The 18183-nt window shown below is 40.4% G+C and overlaps 1 protein-coding gene across 1 annotated transcript in view; it reads right to left on the bottom strand.

Annotated features, from left to right (window-relative positions):
- Mekk1 (mitogen-activated protein kinase kinase kinase 4) overlaps positions 1-18183 on the bottom strand; it is a 1037736-nt gene that overhangs the window by 36054 nt on the left and 983499 nt on the right. Inside the window, exon 26 of the mRNA XM_071674802.1 lies at positions 14213-14392. Coding sequence (XP_071530903.1) covers positions 14213-14392 — 180 coding nt within the window. The remainder of the gene's footprint in view (positions 1-14212; positions 14393-18183) is intronic.

The raw sequence follows: 18183 nt of genomic DNA, 5'->3' as shown, positions 1-18183 counted from the left end.
GCGTTAAGAACAGAGGACTGGGCCTTTGAGGGAATATCCTCACCTGGCCTCATTCTCTGCTCCTTCTTTTGGAAAATTAAAAAAAAACGAGAGGGGAGGATTTCCAGCCCCCCGCTCCCTCCCCTTTTAGTCGCCTTCTACGACACGCAGGGAATACGTGGGAAGTATTCTTTCTCCCCTATCCCCAGGGATAATAAATCTTTTTTTTTCTTTTATACTATTCGCCATTTCCCGCGATAGCGAGGTAGCGTTAAGAACAGAGGACTGGGCCTTTGAGGGAATATCCTCACCTGGCCTCATTCTCTGCTCCTTCTTTTGGAAAATTAAAAAAAAACGAGAGGGGAGGATTTCCAGCCCCCCGCTCCCTCCCCTTTTAGTCGCCTTCTACGACACGCAGGGAATACGTGGGAAGTATTCTTTCTCCCCTATCCCCAGGGATAATATACACATATATATACATATACACATACACACACATACACATACCTACGCACCATATACACACACACACACATACATATATATACATAAAAAAAATGTAAGAAACAATTTAGAAAACTGAAACTTCTAGCTTGAAATGAATGAAAAAAAAATGAATGTCACATGGAAAAAAGGAAATGTATAATTTATAGGGGATAGGGGATAGGGGAGAAAGAATACTTCCCACGTATTCCCTGCGTGTCGTAGAAGGCAACTAAAAGGGAAGGGAGCGGGGGGCTGGAAATCCTCCCCTCTCATTTTTTTTTTTTTTTTTTTTTTTTAATTTTCCAAAAGAAGGAACAGAGAAGAGGGCCAGGTGAGGATATTCCCTCAAAGGCCCAGTCCTCTGTTCTTAACGCTACCTCGCTATCGCGGGAAATAGCGAATAGTATGAAAAAAAAAAAAGAAAAAAAAAATATAATTATATATATATATATATATATATATATATATATATATATATATATATATATATATATATATATATATGCACTCTTCCCACGTATTCCCTGCATGTCGTAGAAGGCGACTAAAAGAGAAGGGAGCGGGGGGCTGGAAATCCTCCCCTCTCTCTCTTTTTTTTTTTTTCCAAAGGAAGGAACAGAGAAGGGGGCTGGATGAGGATGTTTCCTCAGAGGCCCAGTCCTCTGTTCTTAACGCTACCTCGCTGATGCGGGAAATGGCGCATAGTATGAAAGAAAGATATATATATATATATATATATATATATATATATATATATTTTCTTTCATACTATTCGCCATTTCCCGCGATAGCGAGGTAGCGTTAAGAACAGAGGACTGGGCCTTTGAGGGAATATCCTCACCTGGCCCCCTTCTCTGTTCCTTCTTTTGGAAAAATAAAAAAAAAAAAAAAAACGAGAGGGGAGGATTTCCAGCCCCCCACTCCCTTCCCTTTTAGTCGCCTTCTACGACACGCAGGGAATACGTGGGAAGTATTCTTTCTCCCCTATCCCCAGGGATAATATATATATATATATATATATATATATATATATATATATATATATATATATATATATATATAACAGTGGCACTGGTTATTCAATGAAGAACTGAGAAACAAAATTTGCAATACCCATCATAATGATGCCAAGATGAATTACAATATGATACCAGCTGAGTTGACTTTGTCTATGGAGAGCTAACATATAGGTCACACATGGTAACACAAATATGTATGCTAACCCAGTTATGGCTCCAATCCATCTTATGATGAAACCAATGTTAGGATATAGGATGGCGACCAAAACCGAGAAAGTAATTAAACATATGTTGAGCAGGCTAACTTGCCAGAGTTTGTACTCATAGCTTGCACCCAAGAAGTATGTAAATAACTGGTTACGAATGAAGAAACCCAGAAGAGGGTACACAGTCAAAATCTGGAAGAAGAGGAAGCCACGCACAACTGCCAATACAACATCATGGGGAGGGAAGTTGTCCAAGAAGTTATCAACAACACAGTACTTTGGCAGAGGAAAACAGATGTAGAAAAGGACGCCAATGGGTATATAAGTAAGAGCAACCATGAAGTATGCAATGGTCAGATCTCGAACATTGTTTTCTTGATGCCTGTTGCCTTGCATGATGGTGACGACACAATTGTGGATGAAGTATGCCAAGGACAAAGTCCCGGTCAGACACATGAATGTACCCTTAAATGGGGGATCATATATATATATATATATATATATATATATATATATATATATATATATATATATTTTTTTTTTTTTGCTTTGTCGGTCTCCCGCGTTTGCGAGGTAGCGCAAGGAAACAGATGAAAGAAATGGCCCAACCCACCCCAATACACATGTATATACATACGTCCACACACGCAAATATACATACCTACACAGCTTTCCATGGTTTACCCCAGACGCTTCACATGCCTTCACATGTAGGTTTGCGGCAGGGGTGTGTGATGTCTCCATGGTTGTTTAATTTGTTTATGGATGGGGTTGTTAGGGAGGAAAATGCAAGAGTTTTGGAAAGAGGGGCAAGTATGAAGTCTGTTGGGGATGAGAGAGCTTGGGAAGTGAGTCAGTTGTTGTTCGCTGATGATACAGCGCTGGTGGCTGATTCATGTGAGAAACTGCAGAAGCTGGTGACTGAGTTTGGTAAAGTGTGTGGAAGAAGAAAGTTAAGAGTAAATGTGAATAAGAGCAAGGTTATTAGGTACAGTAGGGTTGAGGGTCAAGTCAATTGGGAGGTGAGTTTGAATGGAGAAAAACTGGAGGAAGTGAAGTGTTTTAGATATCTGGGAGTGGATCTAGCAGCGGATGGAACCATGGAAGAGGAAGTGGATCATAGGGTGGGGGAGGGGGCGAAAATTCTGGGGGCCTTGAAGAATGTGTGGAAGTCGAGAACATTATCTCGGAAAGCAAAAATGGGTATGTTTGAAGGAATAGTGGTTCCAACAATGTTGTATGGTTGCGAGGCGTGGGCTATGGATAGAGCTGTGCGCAGGAGGATGGATGTGCTGGAAATGAGATGTTTGAGGACAATGTGTGGTGTGAGGTGGTTTGATCGAGTGAGTAACGTAAGGGTAAGAGAGATGTGTGGAAATAAAAAGAGCGTGGTTGAGAGAGCAGAAGAGGGTGTTTTGAAGTGGTTTGGGCACATGGAGAGAATGAGTGAGGAAAGATTGACCAAGAGGATATATGTGTCGGAGGTGGAGGGAACGAGGAGAAGAGGGAGACCAAATTGGAGGTGGAAAGATGGAGTGAAAAAGATTTTGTGTGATCAGGGCCTGAACATGCAGGAGGGTGAAAGGAGGGCAAGGAATAGAGTGAATTGGAGCGATGTGGTATACCGGGGTTGATGTGCTGTCAGTGGATTGAATCAAGACATGTGAAGCGTCTGGGGTAAACCATGGAAAGCTGTGTAGGTATGTATATTTGCGTGTGTGGACGTATGTATATACATGTGTATGGGGGTGGGTTGGGCCATTTCTTTCGTCTGTTTCCTTGCGCTACCTCGCAAACGCGGGAGACCGACAAAGCAAAAAAAATATATATTTATTTTTTTATTATACTTTGTCGCTGTCTCCCGCATTTGCGAGGTAGCGCAAGGAAACAAACAAAAGAAATGGCCCAATCCCCCCCATACACATGTATATACATACGTCCACACACGCAAAATATACATACCTACACAGCTTTCCATGGTTTACCCCAGACGCTTCACATGTCTTGATTCAATCCACTGACAGCACATCAACCCCGGTATACCACATCGCTCCAATTCACTCTATTCCTTGCCCTCCTTTCACCCTCCTGCATGTTCAGGCCCTGATCACACAAAATCTTTTTCACTCCATCTTTCCACCTCCAATTTGGTCTCCCACTTCTCCTCGTTCCCTCCACCTCCAACACATATATCCTCTTGGTCAATCTTTCCTCACTCATTCTCTCCATGTGCCCAAACCACTTCAAAACACCCTCTTCTGCTCTCTCAACCACGCTCTTTTTATTTCCACACATCTCTCTTACCCTTACGTTACTCACTCGATCAAACCACCTCACACCACACATTGTCCTCAAACATCTCATTTCCAGCACATCCATCCTCCTGCGCACAACTCTATCCATAGCCCACGCCTTGCAACCATACAACATTGTTGGAACCACTATTCCTTTAAACATACCCATTTTTGCTTTCCGAGATAATGTTCTCGACTTCCACACATTCTTCAAGGCTCCCAGGATTTTCGCCCCCTCCCCCACCCTATGACCCACTTCCGCTTCCATGGTTCCATCCGCTGCCAGATCCACTCCCAGATACCTAAAACACTTTACTTCCAGTTTTTCTCCATTCAAACTTACCTCCCAATTGACTTGACCCTCAACCCTACTATACCTAATAACCTTGCTCTTATTCACATTTACTCTTAACTTTCTTCTTTCACACACTTTACCAAACTCAGTCACCAGCTTCTGCAGTTTCTCACATGAATCAGCCACCAGTGCTGTATCATCAGCGAACAACAACTGACTCACTTCCCAAGCTCTCTCATCCACAACAGACTTCATACTTGCCCCTCTTTCCAAAACTCTTGCATTCACCTCCCTAACAACCCCATCCATAAACAAATTAAACAACCATGGAGACATCACACACCCCTGCCGCAAACCTACATTCACTGAGAACCAATCACTTTCCTCTCTTCCTACACGTACACATGCCTTACATCCTCGATAAAAACTTTTCACTGCTTCTAACAACTTGCCTCCCACACCATATATTCTTAATACCTTCCACAGAGCATCTCTATCAACTCTATCATATGCCTTCTCCAGATCCATAAATGCTACATACAAATTCATTTGCTTTTCTAAGTATTTCTCACATACATTCTTCAAAGCAAACACCTGATCCACACATCCTCTACCACTTCTGAAACCACACTGCTCTTCCCCAATCTGATGCTCTGTACATGCCTTCACCCTCTCAATCAATACCCTCCCATATAATTTACCAGGAATACTCAACAAACTTATACCTCTGTAATTTGAGCACTCACTCTTATCCCCTTTACCTTTGTACAATGGCACTATGCACGCATTCCGCCAATCCTCAGGCACCTCACCATGAGTCATACATACATCAAATAACCTTACCAACCAGTCAATAATACAGTCACCCCCTTTTTTTAATAAATTCCACTGCAATACCATCCAAACCTGCTGCCTTGCTGGCTTTCATCTTCCGCAAAGCTTTTACTACCTCTTCTCTGTTTACCAAATCATTTTCCCTAACCCTCTCACTATGCACACCACCTCGACCAAAACACCCTATATCTGCCACTCTATCATCAAACACATTCAACAAACCTTCAAAATACTCACTCCATCTCCTTCTCACATCACTACTACTTGTTATCATATCCCATTTGCGCCCTTCACTGAAGTTCCCATTTGCTCCCTTGTCTTACACACTTTATTTACCTCCTTCCAGAACATCTTTTTATTCTCCCTAAAATTTAATGATACTCTCTCACCCCAACTCTCATTTGCCCTCTTTTTCACCTCTTGCACCTTTCTCTTGACCTCCTGTCTCTTTCTTTTATACATCTCCCACTCAACTGCATTTTTTCCGTGCAAAAATCGTCCAAATGCCTCTCTCTTCTCTTTCACTAATAATCTTACTTCTTCATCCCACCACTCACTACCCTTCCTAATCTATCTTTGAAATAATAATGGAAAATAACTCATAATGCTTCCCCATGCTGACAGATACCAATAAATACAAAACAAATAATCATCTAATCTTCTAAGTGACAATCAATTGCTCATTTACAGCCCTTACTGTCCCAAAACATATATTTTCAAAACCAGATTCAAGTTCAGCATGAAAAATAATCCTTATACGGAGGTTTTCCAGCAAATCTATTACCCTCACAAAAACACCAAAAATTGCTGGTAAAAGTTCAGGGACTTTTCTGGCCAAAAACCTTTCTTGTTTTGAAATTCAAATATGACATAATGAAATGTTTCTATACTTGAAATAATTACAGATAAATCTCATAAATCTTCCCCATGCCAACAGATACTCATTAAATACGAAATGAATAATTATAGTCTTCTGTACGCGTAATGATTAATTACTTATTTACAGTCCTTAACAGACCCAATATGTAATGCAGCACCAGATTCAAATCTAGCATGAAAAATAGTCCTGATAATGGCATTTAAAGGCAAATCAAAATACCAATTAAATACAAAATGAATGATTATAGAATCTTCTGCAAGAGTAACAATTAATTACTTATTTACATTCCTTAATGGACCCAATATACATCGCAGTCCCAGATTCAAATTTAGCATGAAAAATAGTCCTGATAACGACATTTAAAGGAAACAAAAATTCCTCATAAAAATACAAAAAATTGTGTATAACAGTTCATGGAATGTTTTAGCCCAAAACCCTGTTTGTTTTATAATTAAAATGTGACAATGAAATGCTTTTATAATTAAAATAATCATGGAAAATATCTCAAAATGCTTCCTCTATCTGACAAATACCCAATAAATACTAAACGAATAATCACAAAACCTTCAGAAAGTAATGATTAATTACTATTTCCAGGTCTTAATGCCACCCAACTTTTATTTCAGCCCTAGATTCGAATTCAGAATGAAAAACAGTCCTGATAATAAGATTTCCAAATAAATCTTTCTTTCTTTTCTTTCATACTATTTGCCATTTCCCGCGATAGCGAGGTAGCGTTAAGAACAGAGGACTGGGCCTTTGAGGGAATATCCTCACCTGGCCCCCTTCTCCGTTCCTTCTTTGAAAAGAAAAAAAAAAAAAAAAAAAAAAAAAAAAGGAGAGGGGAGGATTTCCAGCCCCCCGCTCCCTTCCCTTTTAGTCGCCTTCTACGACACGCAAGGAATACGTGGGAAGTATTCTTTCTCCCCTATCCCCAGGGATAATAAATCTTTTTTTTCTTTTATACTATTCGCCATTTCCCGCGTCAGCAAGGTAGCGTTAAGAACAGAGGACTGGGCCTCTGAGGGAATATCCTCACCTGGCCTCGTTCTCTGCTCCTTCTTTTGGAAAATTAAAAAAAAACGAGAGGGGAGGATTTCCAGCCCCCCGCTCCCTCCCCTTTTAGTCGCCTTCTACGACACACAGGGAATATGTGGGAAGTATTCTTTCTCCCCTATCCCCAGGGATAATACCCTCAAATACCAAAAATTGCAGGTAATAATTCAGGGAATTTTTAGCACAATTATTTTTCTTTTATGATCAAATTTGACAGAATGAAATGCTTCTATACTTAAAAAATCACGGGAAATGTCTCATAAAGCTTCCCCAAGCTGACAGGTACCAAACAAATATCAACCAAATAAGCACAGAATCTTCTAAAAGAGTAACTATCAATTACATATTTGGGGCTGAATGTCCCACAACATATAACTCAACCCCAGATTCAAATTCAGCATAAAAATGCTCTTATATTGAGGACTTTAAGAAATCTCTTACCTTCACAAAAATTTCCAAAACTTATTTTACTGCTCAAATATGATACAATGAAATGTTCTTGTATTTAAAATAATCACGGAAAACATCTGATAATGATTCTCCCAAAGTGACAGATACCCAATAAGTACGAACCAAAGAATTACAGGATCTTCTAAAGGGATAACCATCAAATGCTAAAAAGCAATTAATAGTTAATACCTTAATTTCCCCCGAACATATATTTCAACCCCAGATTCAAATTCACTATGAAAATAGGTTCTTATACCGATGTCTTCCAGCAAATCTATTACCCACACAAAAAATACCAAAAATTGCAGGTAACAGTACAGGGAATTTTTTCATCCCAAAACTCATTTTTTTTGGTAATTCAAAAATGAAAGAGTGAAATGCATTTATACTTGAAATACTCATGGAAAACATCAAATCATGCTTCCCCAACCTGATGGATACCCAGTAAGTTCAAATCGAATAATCACATATTTCAAAAGGGTTAGCATTAAATACTTATTTACATGCCTTGATGCTCAACAACATACATTTCAGGACTAGATTTTAATTCAGGTTATAAATTAACCCTGATATTGGGGTTTTCAATACCCATGTAAAAATACCAAAAATTGCAGGTAACAGTTCAGGGAATTTTCTAGCTCAAAACCATCTTTGTTTTATAATTCAAGTATGGAATAATCAAATGCTTCTATACTTGAAATAATCATGGAAAATATCTCATTACGCTTCCCTACACTGATACCCAATAAATATGAAATGAATGTGCAGAGAATCTTCCAAAAGAGTAACCATAAATTACTTATTTACGGGTCTTAATGTCTCCCAACATTATATATCAACCCCAGACTTGAAATCAGCAAAAAAAATGCCTTATACTGAGTTCTTCAAGCAAATCTATTACCTTCACAAAAATACCAATAACTGCAGGTAATGGCTCAAGGAAATCTTTTAGCCCAAAAATATCTTTGTTTTAAAATTGAAATATGACATAATGAAATGCTTCTATACTTAAAATAATACCAGAAAATATCTCATATAGCTTCCCTAAGGTGATATACATATACCTAATAAATATTGGGAAGGGGGTGAAGGTTCTGGGAGCAATGAAGAATATGTGAAAGGAGAGAACGTTATCTCAGAGCAAAAATGGGTACATTTGAAGGAATAGTAGTTTCAACAATGTTATATGGTTGCGAGGCATACGCTATATATAGACAGGGTTATACGGAAGAGGGTGGACATGTTGGAAATAAAATGTTTGACAATATGTGGTGTGAGGTGGTTTGATTAAGTAATGAAAGAGTAAGAGATGTGTGGAAATAAAAAGTGTGTGGTTGAAAGAGCGGGTGTGTTGAAATGGTTTGGGCATATGGAGAGCATGAGTGAGGAGAGATTGATAAAGTGGAGATGTGTCAGAGGTGGAGGGAACGATGAGAAGCAGGAGATCAAATTGGAGGTGGAAGGATGGAGTGAGAAAGATTTTGAGCAATCCGGGCCTGAACATACAAGAGGGTGAGAGATGTGCGAGGAATAGAGTGAATTGGAAGCATGTGGTATACTGGGGTCGACGTACTGTCAATGGACTGAATCAGGGCATGTGAAGCGTCTGGGGTAAACCATGAAAAAGTCTTTGAGGCCGGGATGTGGATAGGCAGCTGTGGTCTCGGTGCATTACACATGACAGCTAGAGATTGAGTGTGAACAAATGTGGCCTTTTTAGTGTATTTCTGGGCATTGCCTCACTGATGCATTGGGTAGCGATGCTGTTTCCTGTGGGGTGAGGTGGTGCCAGAAATGGATGAAGGCAAGCGAGTGTGAATATGCACGTGTGTATATATGTATACGTCTGTGTATGTGTATGTATATATGTGTATATGAGTGGATGGGCCATTATTCGTCTGTTTCCTGGAGCTACCTTGCTGATGCGGTAAATAGCGATGAAGTACAATAATAATGATAAAAATAAAATATGAAACAATCAGAGAATCTTCTAAAAGAGAAACAATCAATCATTTATTTACAGGCCTTCATGCATCCCCATCATATAATTCAGCCCCAGATTCGAAATCAGAATGAAAAATAGTCCTGATAATGAAGATTATAAGCAAATCTAATACCTCTCACAAAACTACCAAAAATTGCATGTAACAGTTAAAAAAAAAAAAAACTTTCTTGTTCTCAAATTCAAACACAACATAATGACATGCTTACATTTTTCAATAATCATGGAAAATATCTCAATGCTTTCCCAAGGGATATAGATACCCAATAAATATGAAATAAAGAAACACAGAAACTTGTAAAAGAGTAACAATTAATTACTTATTCCCTGGCCTGCATGCCTTCCAACATACATATCAGTCCCAGATCCGAATTTCGCATTGAAAATAGTCCTGATATTGAGATGTTTCAGGACAATATGTGGTGTGAGGTGGTTTGATCGAATAAGTAATGAAAGGGTAAGTGAGATGTGTGGTAATAAAAAGAGTGTGGTTGAGAGAGCAGAAGAGGGTGTTTTGAAATGGTTTGGTCACATGGAGAGAATGAGTGAGGAAAGATTGACCAAGAGGATATATGTGTCAGAGGTGGAGGGAATGAGGAGAAGTGGGAGACCAAATTGGAGGTGGAAAGATGGAGTGAAAAAGATTTTGAGCAATCGAGGCCTGAACATGCAGGAGGGTGAAAGGCGTGCAAGGAATAGAGTGAATTGGAACGATGTGGTATACCGGGGTCGACGTGCTGTCAGTGGATTGAACCAGGGAATGTGAAGCGTCTGGAGTAAACCATGGAAAGTTTTGTGGGGCCTGAATGTGGAAAGGGAGTTGCAGTTTCAGTACATTATACATGACAGCTAGAGACTGTGTGAACGAATGTGGCCTTTGTTGTCTTTTCCTAGTGCTACCTCGTGTGCATGTGCGGGGAGTGGGGTGTCATTTCATGTGCGGCAGGCCGACGGGAATGAATAAATGCAGCAAGTATGAATTATGTACATGTGTATATATGTATATGTTTGTGTATGTATATATATATGTATATGTTGAAATGTATTTGTAAACATACATATACATAAACAGACATGTACATATATACACAAGTACATGATTCATACTTGCTGCCTTTATTCATTCCCGTCGCCACCCCGCCACACATGAAATGACAACCCCCTCCCCCTGCATGCGCGTGAGGCAGTGCTAGTAAAAGACAACAAAGGCCACATTCATTCACACTCGGTCTCTAGCTGTCATGTATAATGCACCGAAACCACAGCTCCCTTTCGACATCCAGGCCCCACAAAACTTTCCATGGTTTACCACAGACACTTCACATGCCCTGGTTCAATCCATCGACAGCACGTTGACCCCACTATACCACATCATTCCTATTCACTTTATTCCTTGCACACCTTTCACCCTCCAGCAAGTTCAAGCCCAGATCGCTCAAAATCTTTTTCACTCCATCCTTCCACCTCCAATTTGGTCTCCCACTTCTCCTTGTTCCCTCCACCTCTTCAGTCACATATATCCTCAATGTCAATCTTTCCTCACTCATTCTCTTCATGTGACCAAATCATTTCAAAACATCCTCTTCTGCTCTCTCAACCACACTCTTTTTATTACCACACATCTATCTTACCCTATTATTACTTACTCAATCAAACCACCTCACACCACATATTGTCCACGAACATCTCATTTCCAACACATTTAACCTTCTCCGCACAACTCTATCTATAGCCCATGCCTCGCAACCATATAACATTGTTGGAACCACTAATCCTTCAAACATACCCGTTTTTGCTTTTTGAGATAATGTTCTCGCCTTCCACACATTATTCATCACTCCCAGAACTTTCACCCCCTCTCCCACCCTGTGACTCACTTCCGCTTCCATGATTCCATCTGCTCCCAAATCCACTCCAAGATATCTAAAACACTTCAATTTCTCCAGTTTTTCTCCATTCAAACTTACCTCCCAATTGACTTGTCCCTCAACCCTATTGTACCCAATAACCTTGCTCTTATTCACATTTACTCTCAGCTTTCTTCTTTCACACAATTTACCAAACTCAGTCACCAGCTTCTGCCATTTCTCACCCAAATCAGCCAACAGCACTGTATCATCTGTGAACAACTACTGACTCACTTCCCAAGCCCTCTCGTCCACAACAGACTGCATACTTGCCCCTCTTTCCAAAACTCTTGCATTCACCTCCCTAACAACCCCATCCATAAACAAATTAAATAACCATAGAGACATGGTTGCATCCCTGCTGCAAACCAACATTCACTGAGAACCAATCACTTTCCTCTCTTCCTACTCGTACACATGCCTTACATCCTCGATAAAAACTTTTCACTGCTTCTAGCAACTTGCCTCCCACACCATATATTCTTAATACCTTCCACAGAGCATCTCTATCAACTCTATCATACACCTTCTCCAGATCCATATATGCTACATACAAATCCATTTGTTTTTCTAAGTATTTCTCATATATATTCTTCAAAGCAAACACCTGATCCAAACATCCTCAGCCACTTCTGAAACCACAGTGCTCTTCCCCAATCTAATGCTCTGTGCATGCCTTCACCCTATCAATCAATACCCTCCCATCTAATTTCCCAGGAATACTCAACAAACGAATACCTCTGTAATTTGAGCACTCACCTTTATCCCCTTTGCCTTTGTACAATGGTAATATGCATGCATTCCACCAATCCTCAGGCACCTCACCATGAGCAGTACATACATTAAATATCCTCATCAACCAGTCAACAACACAGTCACACCCTTTTGTAATAAATTTCACTGCAATACTGTCCAAACCTACTGCCTTGATGGCTTTCATCTTCCGCGAAGCTTTCACTACCTCTTCTCTGTTTACCAAATCATTCTCCCTAACCCTATCATTTCGCACACCACCTCGACCAAAGCACCCTATATCTGCCACTCTAAAACATTCAACAAACCTTCAAAATTAAAAATGACAATGAAATTCTATACATAAAATAATCACAGAAAATAACTCACGGTGCTTTAGAAGGCAGACATATACTTAATAAATATGAAAAGCAGTGATAATTTTGTAACTAATGAGGTAGGAGGTGCTGCTATGGTGGAAAGTAAAGCTCATAACTGGGAAAATACTGAGTTTCAGCACCATAAGGGGTGCTCTAGTTTTACTGGAGTAGCCAAGCATCACCCCGCCTTCTCATGATGACCTCGTCAGTACACCCCTTAGGGATAGATCTATAGGGGAAGGCATTGCCCAATTACATCACGGCAATAGTTTTAGATTTGGACAGGCAAACACCTGAGGTGTGGTTACTTTTAGTTTTGACAACTTTTGAGCCTCACTGCCTCTGGAAACACTGCATTGGAGTTGTCCCCAGCCAGGGACCTGTCAAGAGTGAGAAACAATGGGCTGTGAAGTGGCACTAGAGTCTACCAGTTATGCTAAGGGTTAAAGGAACAAGCAATTGCAGGTGATGGCACTGAAAGTGTATGGGATGACTGGGGAGAATAGGAGAGAGACTGTGGAAAGGTGTAAAAGTTTCAGCCTGGATATGCTAGGGATTGGGGTAACCTATATCCTCAGGCAGGGCACACGCAGTGAAAATGGAGATGATGAATGCAAGTTAAGGAAGGGCACAGAAGGTGTGGTATGAAGGAGAACGAGTGAAAATTGTGGGAATAGGATATGAAGGGCGTGTAATTCTGCTATTACCAAGAGTATGGGAGGGTGTTACAGAGCATGGATGGAATGGATCAAGAATAGTGTGGGTGAAAGGAAAGGTTGGGATTGTGAAATATGCATGGGTAGTGTATATGCACCTGTGAATATGAAGACTGTACAAGGTAAAGATGAAATGAAGCTTCTCTGGAGGAATTTGAAGGACTGTATAAATGGTTTTGAGAATGAGAGATACATGGTCATACTGGGTGACATGAATGTGACAGTGGGATATGTTGGAATTGGTGAGATAATTGGTAAATGGAGAGTGCCTGGAGTAAATGAGAATGGAAGCTATCTTGTGGATATTTGTGCTGAGAGGGGATTATTCCTTGTGAACACCTTTTCTCAGCACAAGAAGATCTACAGATATACATGGACGGGGAATAATGGAAGAGAAGAAAAAAAAAGCTTTGACTGACCATGTGGCAATAGATGAAAGATTGAGAAAGGCTGTGCTGGATGCTGGAGTTGTCAGAGGATTCTCTGGAGACCCTGACAATTTCGCGGTTCATGTGGGGATGAGGATCAGGGAGAAGTGGAGGTATGGTGTAAGGAAGAATGGAGAAGTAAAAGTGTTGGCAAGTGAGAAGATGAATCAGAAAAAATACAGGGAAGAGTATGAAAGGAAGGTAACTGAAAGCATAGATGGAAGTGCAGTGAATATAGGAATGCACTCATGTTTGAATGAGGTGTTTAAACTGTTTAGAGAAACACTAGTAAAGTTTGTGGAATAAAGAGTTGGATACTTGGCAGTGAGATACAAGAATAAAACAGGCAATGCATGGTGGACAGAAGAAATTAGAAAAGCTGTGCAAGAGAAGAAAAAGGCATATGGCAGATTGCCCGACAGGAATGTATCAGTGGAAGTTCAGCAAAGGAGGAGGGAAGAATACAAAATACATATCCTTCAGGTATAAGAATGTTATCCTATAAACAAAAACAGAAGCTAGTCACGGATAAATAATATCACAGTCACCTTCACAAAAGTGTGGTCCAGCAGTTGAGCCACTGTTGCACGAGACTTTGGGTCATGAACAAAGCATCCAGCCAAGAACTCATGGCCTTCATCCGAAAGATTCTTGGGGATTGTTGGAGACTGTCCCATACCTACACGAAACATTATCTGCACACTGCTGTCATACTCAGGCCATGGTCTCTGTAAACAAAATTTTATTAATAATAAACTTTTTACACTTTTCTTGACTTTTCAATATCTAAGCATTTCTATCAGACTGATGCATATAAACCAAATACATTCATTAGACAAGAAGCTGCTTCTGCTAAGAAAGGCTCTTTATCTTTACTTCCATCCATATAATTAGCTCAGTAACAAACACAAAGTAAGGTTTTGAAAAAGAGATATCTAAAATAAATTTCCATCAAATTTTATCTATTCATTTATTTCGCTTTGTCGCTGTCTCCCGTGTTAGCAAAGTAGCGCAAGGAAACCGATGAAAGAAATGGCCCAACCCACCCACATACATGTGTCTATACATACACACCCACACACACAAATATACATACCTATACATCTCAATGTATACATATATATATATATACACACAGACATATACATATCTACATATGTACATAATTCATACTGTCTGCCTTTATTCATTTCCATCGCCAACCCCCCACACATGAAATAACAACCTCCTCCCCCCAAATGTGCGTGAGGTAGCACTAGAAAAAGACAACAAAGGCCCCATTCGTTCACACTCAGTCTCTAGCTGTCATGCACTGAAACCAAAGCTCCCTTTCCACATCCAGGCCCCACAGAACTTTCCATGGTTTACCCCAGACGCTTCACATGCCCTGGTTCAATCCATTGACAGCATGTCGACCCCGGTATACCACATCGTTCCAATTCACTCTATTCTTTGCACGCCTTTCACCCTCCTGCATGTTCAAGCCCCAATCACTCAAAATCTTTTTCACTCTATCTTTCCACCTCCAATTTCGTCTCCCACTTCTCCTCATTCCCTCCACCTCCGACACATATATCCTCTTGGTCAATCTCTCCTCACTCATTCTCTCCAAGTGACCAAACCATATCAAAACACCCTCTTCTGCTCTCTCAACCACACTCTTTTTATTACCACACATCTCTCTTACCCTATTATTACTTACTCGATCAAACCACCTCACACCACATATTGTCCTCAAACATCTCATTTCCAGCACATCCACCCTCCTCCACACAACTCTATCCATAGCCCACGCATCGCAACCATATAACATTGTTGGAACCACTATTCCTTCAAACATACCCATTTTTGCTTTCCGAGATAATGTTCTCAACTTCCACACATTCTTGAATGCTCCCAGAACTCCCCCCTCACCCCATTCCATGATTCACTTCCGCTTCCATGGTTCCATCTGCTGCCAAATCCACCCCAAGACATCTAAAACACTTTACTTCCTCCAGTTTTTCTCCATCCAAACTTACCTCCCAATTGAATTGTCCCTCAACCCTACTGTACCTAATAACTTTGCTCTTATTCACATTTACTCTCAGCTGTCTTCTTTCACACACTTTACCAAACTCAGTCACCAGCTTCTGCAGTTTCTCACCCAAATCAGCCACCAGTGCTCTATCATCAGCGAACAACAACTGACTTACTTCCCAAGCTCTCTCATCCACAACAGACTGCATACTTGCCCCTCTTTCCAAAACCCTTGCATTCACCTCCCTAACAACCCATCCATTAACAAATTAAACAACCATGGAGACATCACACACCCCTGCCGCAAACCAACATTCACTGAGAACCAATCACTTTCCTCTCTTCCTACACGTACACATGCCTTACATCTAAAATAAAAACTTTTCACTGTTTCTAACAACTTGCCTCCCACACCATATATTCTTAATACCTTCCACAGAGCATCTCTATCAGCTCTATCATATGCCTTCTCCAGATCCATAAATGCTACATACAAATCCATTTGCTATTCTAAGTATTTCTCACATACATTCTTCAAAGCAAACACCTGATCCACACGTCCTCAACCACTTTTGAAACCACACTGCTCTTCCCCAATCTGATGCTCTGTACATGCCTTCACCCTCTCATCAATACCCTCCCATATAATTTACCAGGAATACTCAACAAACTTATACCTCTGTAATTTGAGCACTCACTTTTATCCCCTTTGCCTTTGTACAATGGCACTATGCAAGCATTCCACCAATCCTCAGGCACCTCACCATGAGACATACATACATTAAATAACCTTACCAACCAGTCAACAATATAGTCCACCCCTTTTTAATAAATTTTACTGGAATACGATCCAAACCTGCTGCCTTGCCGGCTTTCATCTTCCGCAAAGTTTGTACTACCTCTTCTCTGTTTACCAAATCATTCTCCCTAACCCTCTCACTTTGCACACCACCTCGACCAAAACACACTATATCTGCCACTCTATCATCAAACACATTCAACAAACCTTCAAAATACTCACTCTATCTCCTTCTCACATCACCACTACTTGTTATCACCTCCCCATTAACCCCCTTAACTGAAGTTCCCATTTGTTCCCTTCTCTTATGCACTTTATTTACCTCCTTCCAAAACATCTTTTTATTCTCAATAAAATCTAATGATACTCTCTCACCCCAACTCTCATTTGCCCTCTTTTTCACCTCTTGCGCCTTTCTCTTGACCTCCTGCCTCTTTCTTGTATACACCTCTCACTCATTTGCATTATTTCCCTGCAAAAATCGTCCAAATACCTCTCTCTTCTCTTTCACTAATAATCTTACTTCTTCATCACACCACTCACTACCCTTTCTAATCTGCCCACCTCCCATGATTCTCATGCCACAAGCATCTTTTGCGCAAGCCTTCACTGCTTCCCTAAATACATCCCATTCCTCCCCCACTCCCCTTACGTCCTTAGTTCTCACCTTTTTCCATTCTGTACTCAGTCTCTCCTGGTACTTCCTCACAAAGTCTCCTTCCCATGCTCACTTACTCTCACCACTCTTTTCACCCCAACATTCTCTCTTCTTTTCTGAAAACCTTTACAAATCTTCACCTTCACCTCCACAAGATAATGATCAGACATCCCTCCAGTTGCACCTCTCAGCACATTAACATCCAAAAGTCTCTCTTTCGCGCGCCTAACAATTAACACGTAATCCAATAACACTCTCTGTCCATCTCTCCTACTTACATACATATACTTATGTATATCTATCTCTCTTTTTAAACCAGGTATTCCCAATCACCAGTCCTTTTTCAGCACATAAATCTACAAGCTCTTCACCATTTCCATTTACAACACTGAATATCCCATGTACACCAATTATTCCCTCAACTGCCACATCACTCACCTTTGAATTCAAATCACCCATCACTATAACCTGGTCTCGTGCATCAAAACTACTAACACACTCACTCAGCTGCTCCCAAAACACTTGCCTCTCATGATCTTTCTTCTAATGCCCAGGTGCATATGCAGCAATAATCACCCATCTCTCTCCATCAACTTTCAGTTTTACTCATATCTATCTACAGTTTACTCCCATCAAATTATTAAAGAAATGTTATATGTAGCAGGAAGAAACATATTCTCATATGATTCTTTAAAGCTAAGCAAATATGAGAGATAGGAGTATATTCTCTGCAGATACACTCTAATGTTCTCCCATCCTACCCATATTCCTGACCACTCATCTAATGTTCTAGATTTGTTTTTCTCCTCTAGTCCATCCCGCTGTAAGAACACAATCTCACCTCCAATTAGTTTACCTGATCACATCTTCATAAATGTATCCATTTGAACGGCACCTCAACAATGCTGACTGGAATAACTTATGTAACTTCTTTTTTGACTTTCCTTGGGTAAATTACTGTCTTTTACGTGTGTGGTGAAGTTTCTGTCTCCAACAAACACAGGGCAGAGGTTATCATTGCGGGAATGGAAGCATTTATCTCC

Source organism: Panulirus ornatus, chromosome 20 (assembly GCF_036320965.1).
Source record: "Panulirus ornatus isolate Po-2019 chromosome 20, ASM3632096v1, whole genome shotgun sequence".
In the NCBI taxonomy this organism is placed as follows: Eukaryota; Metazoa; Arthropoda; class Malacostraca; order Decapoda; family Palinuridae; genus Panulirus; species Panulirus ornatus.
Note: the sequence above shows the minus strand (reverse complement) of the source record. Positions and strands in the feature narration are given on the sequence as shown.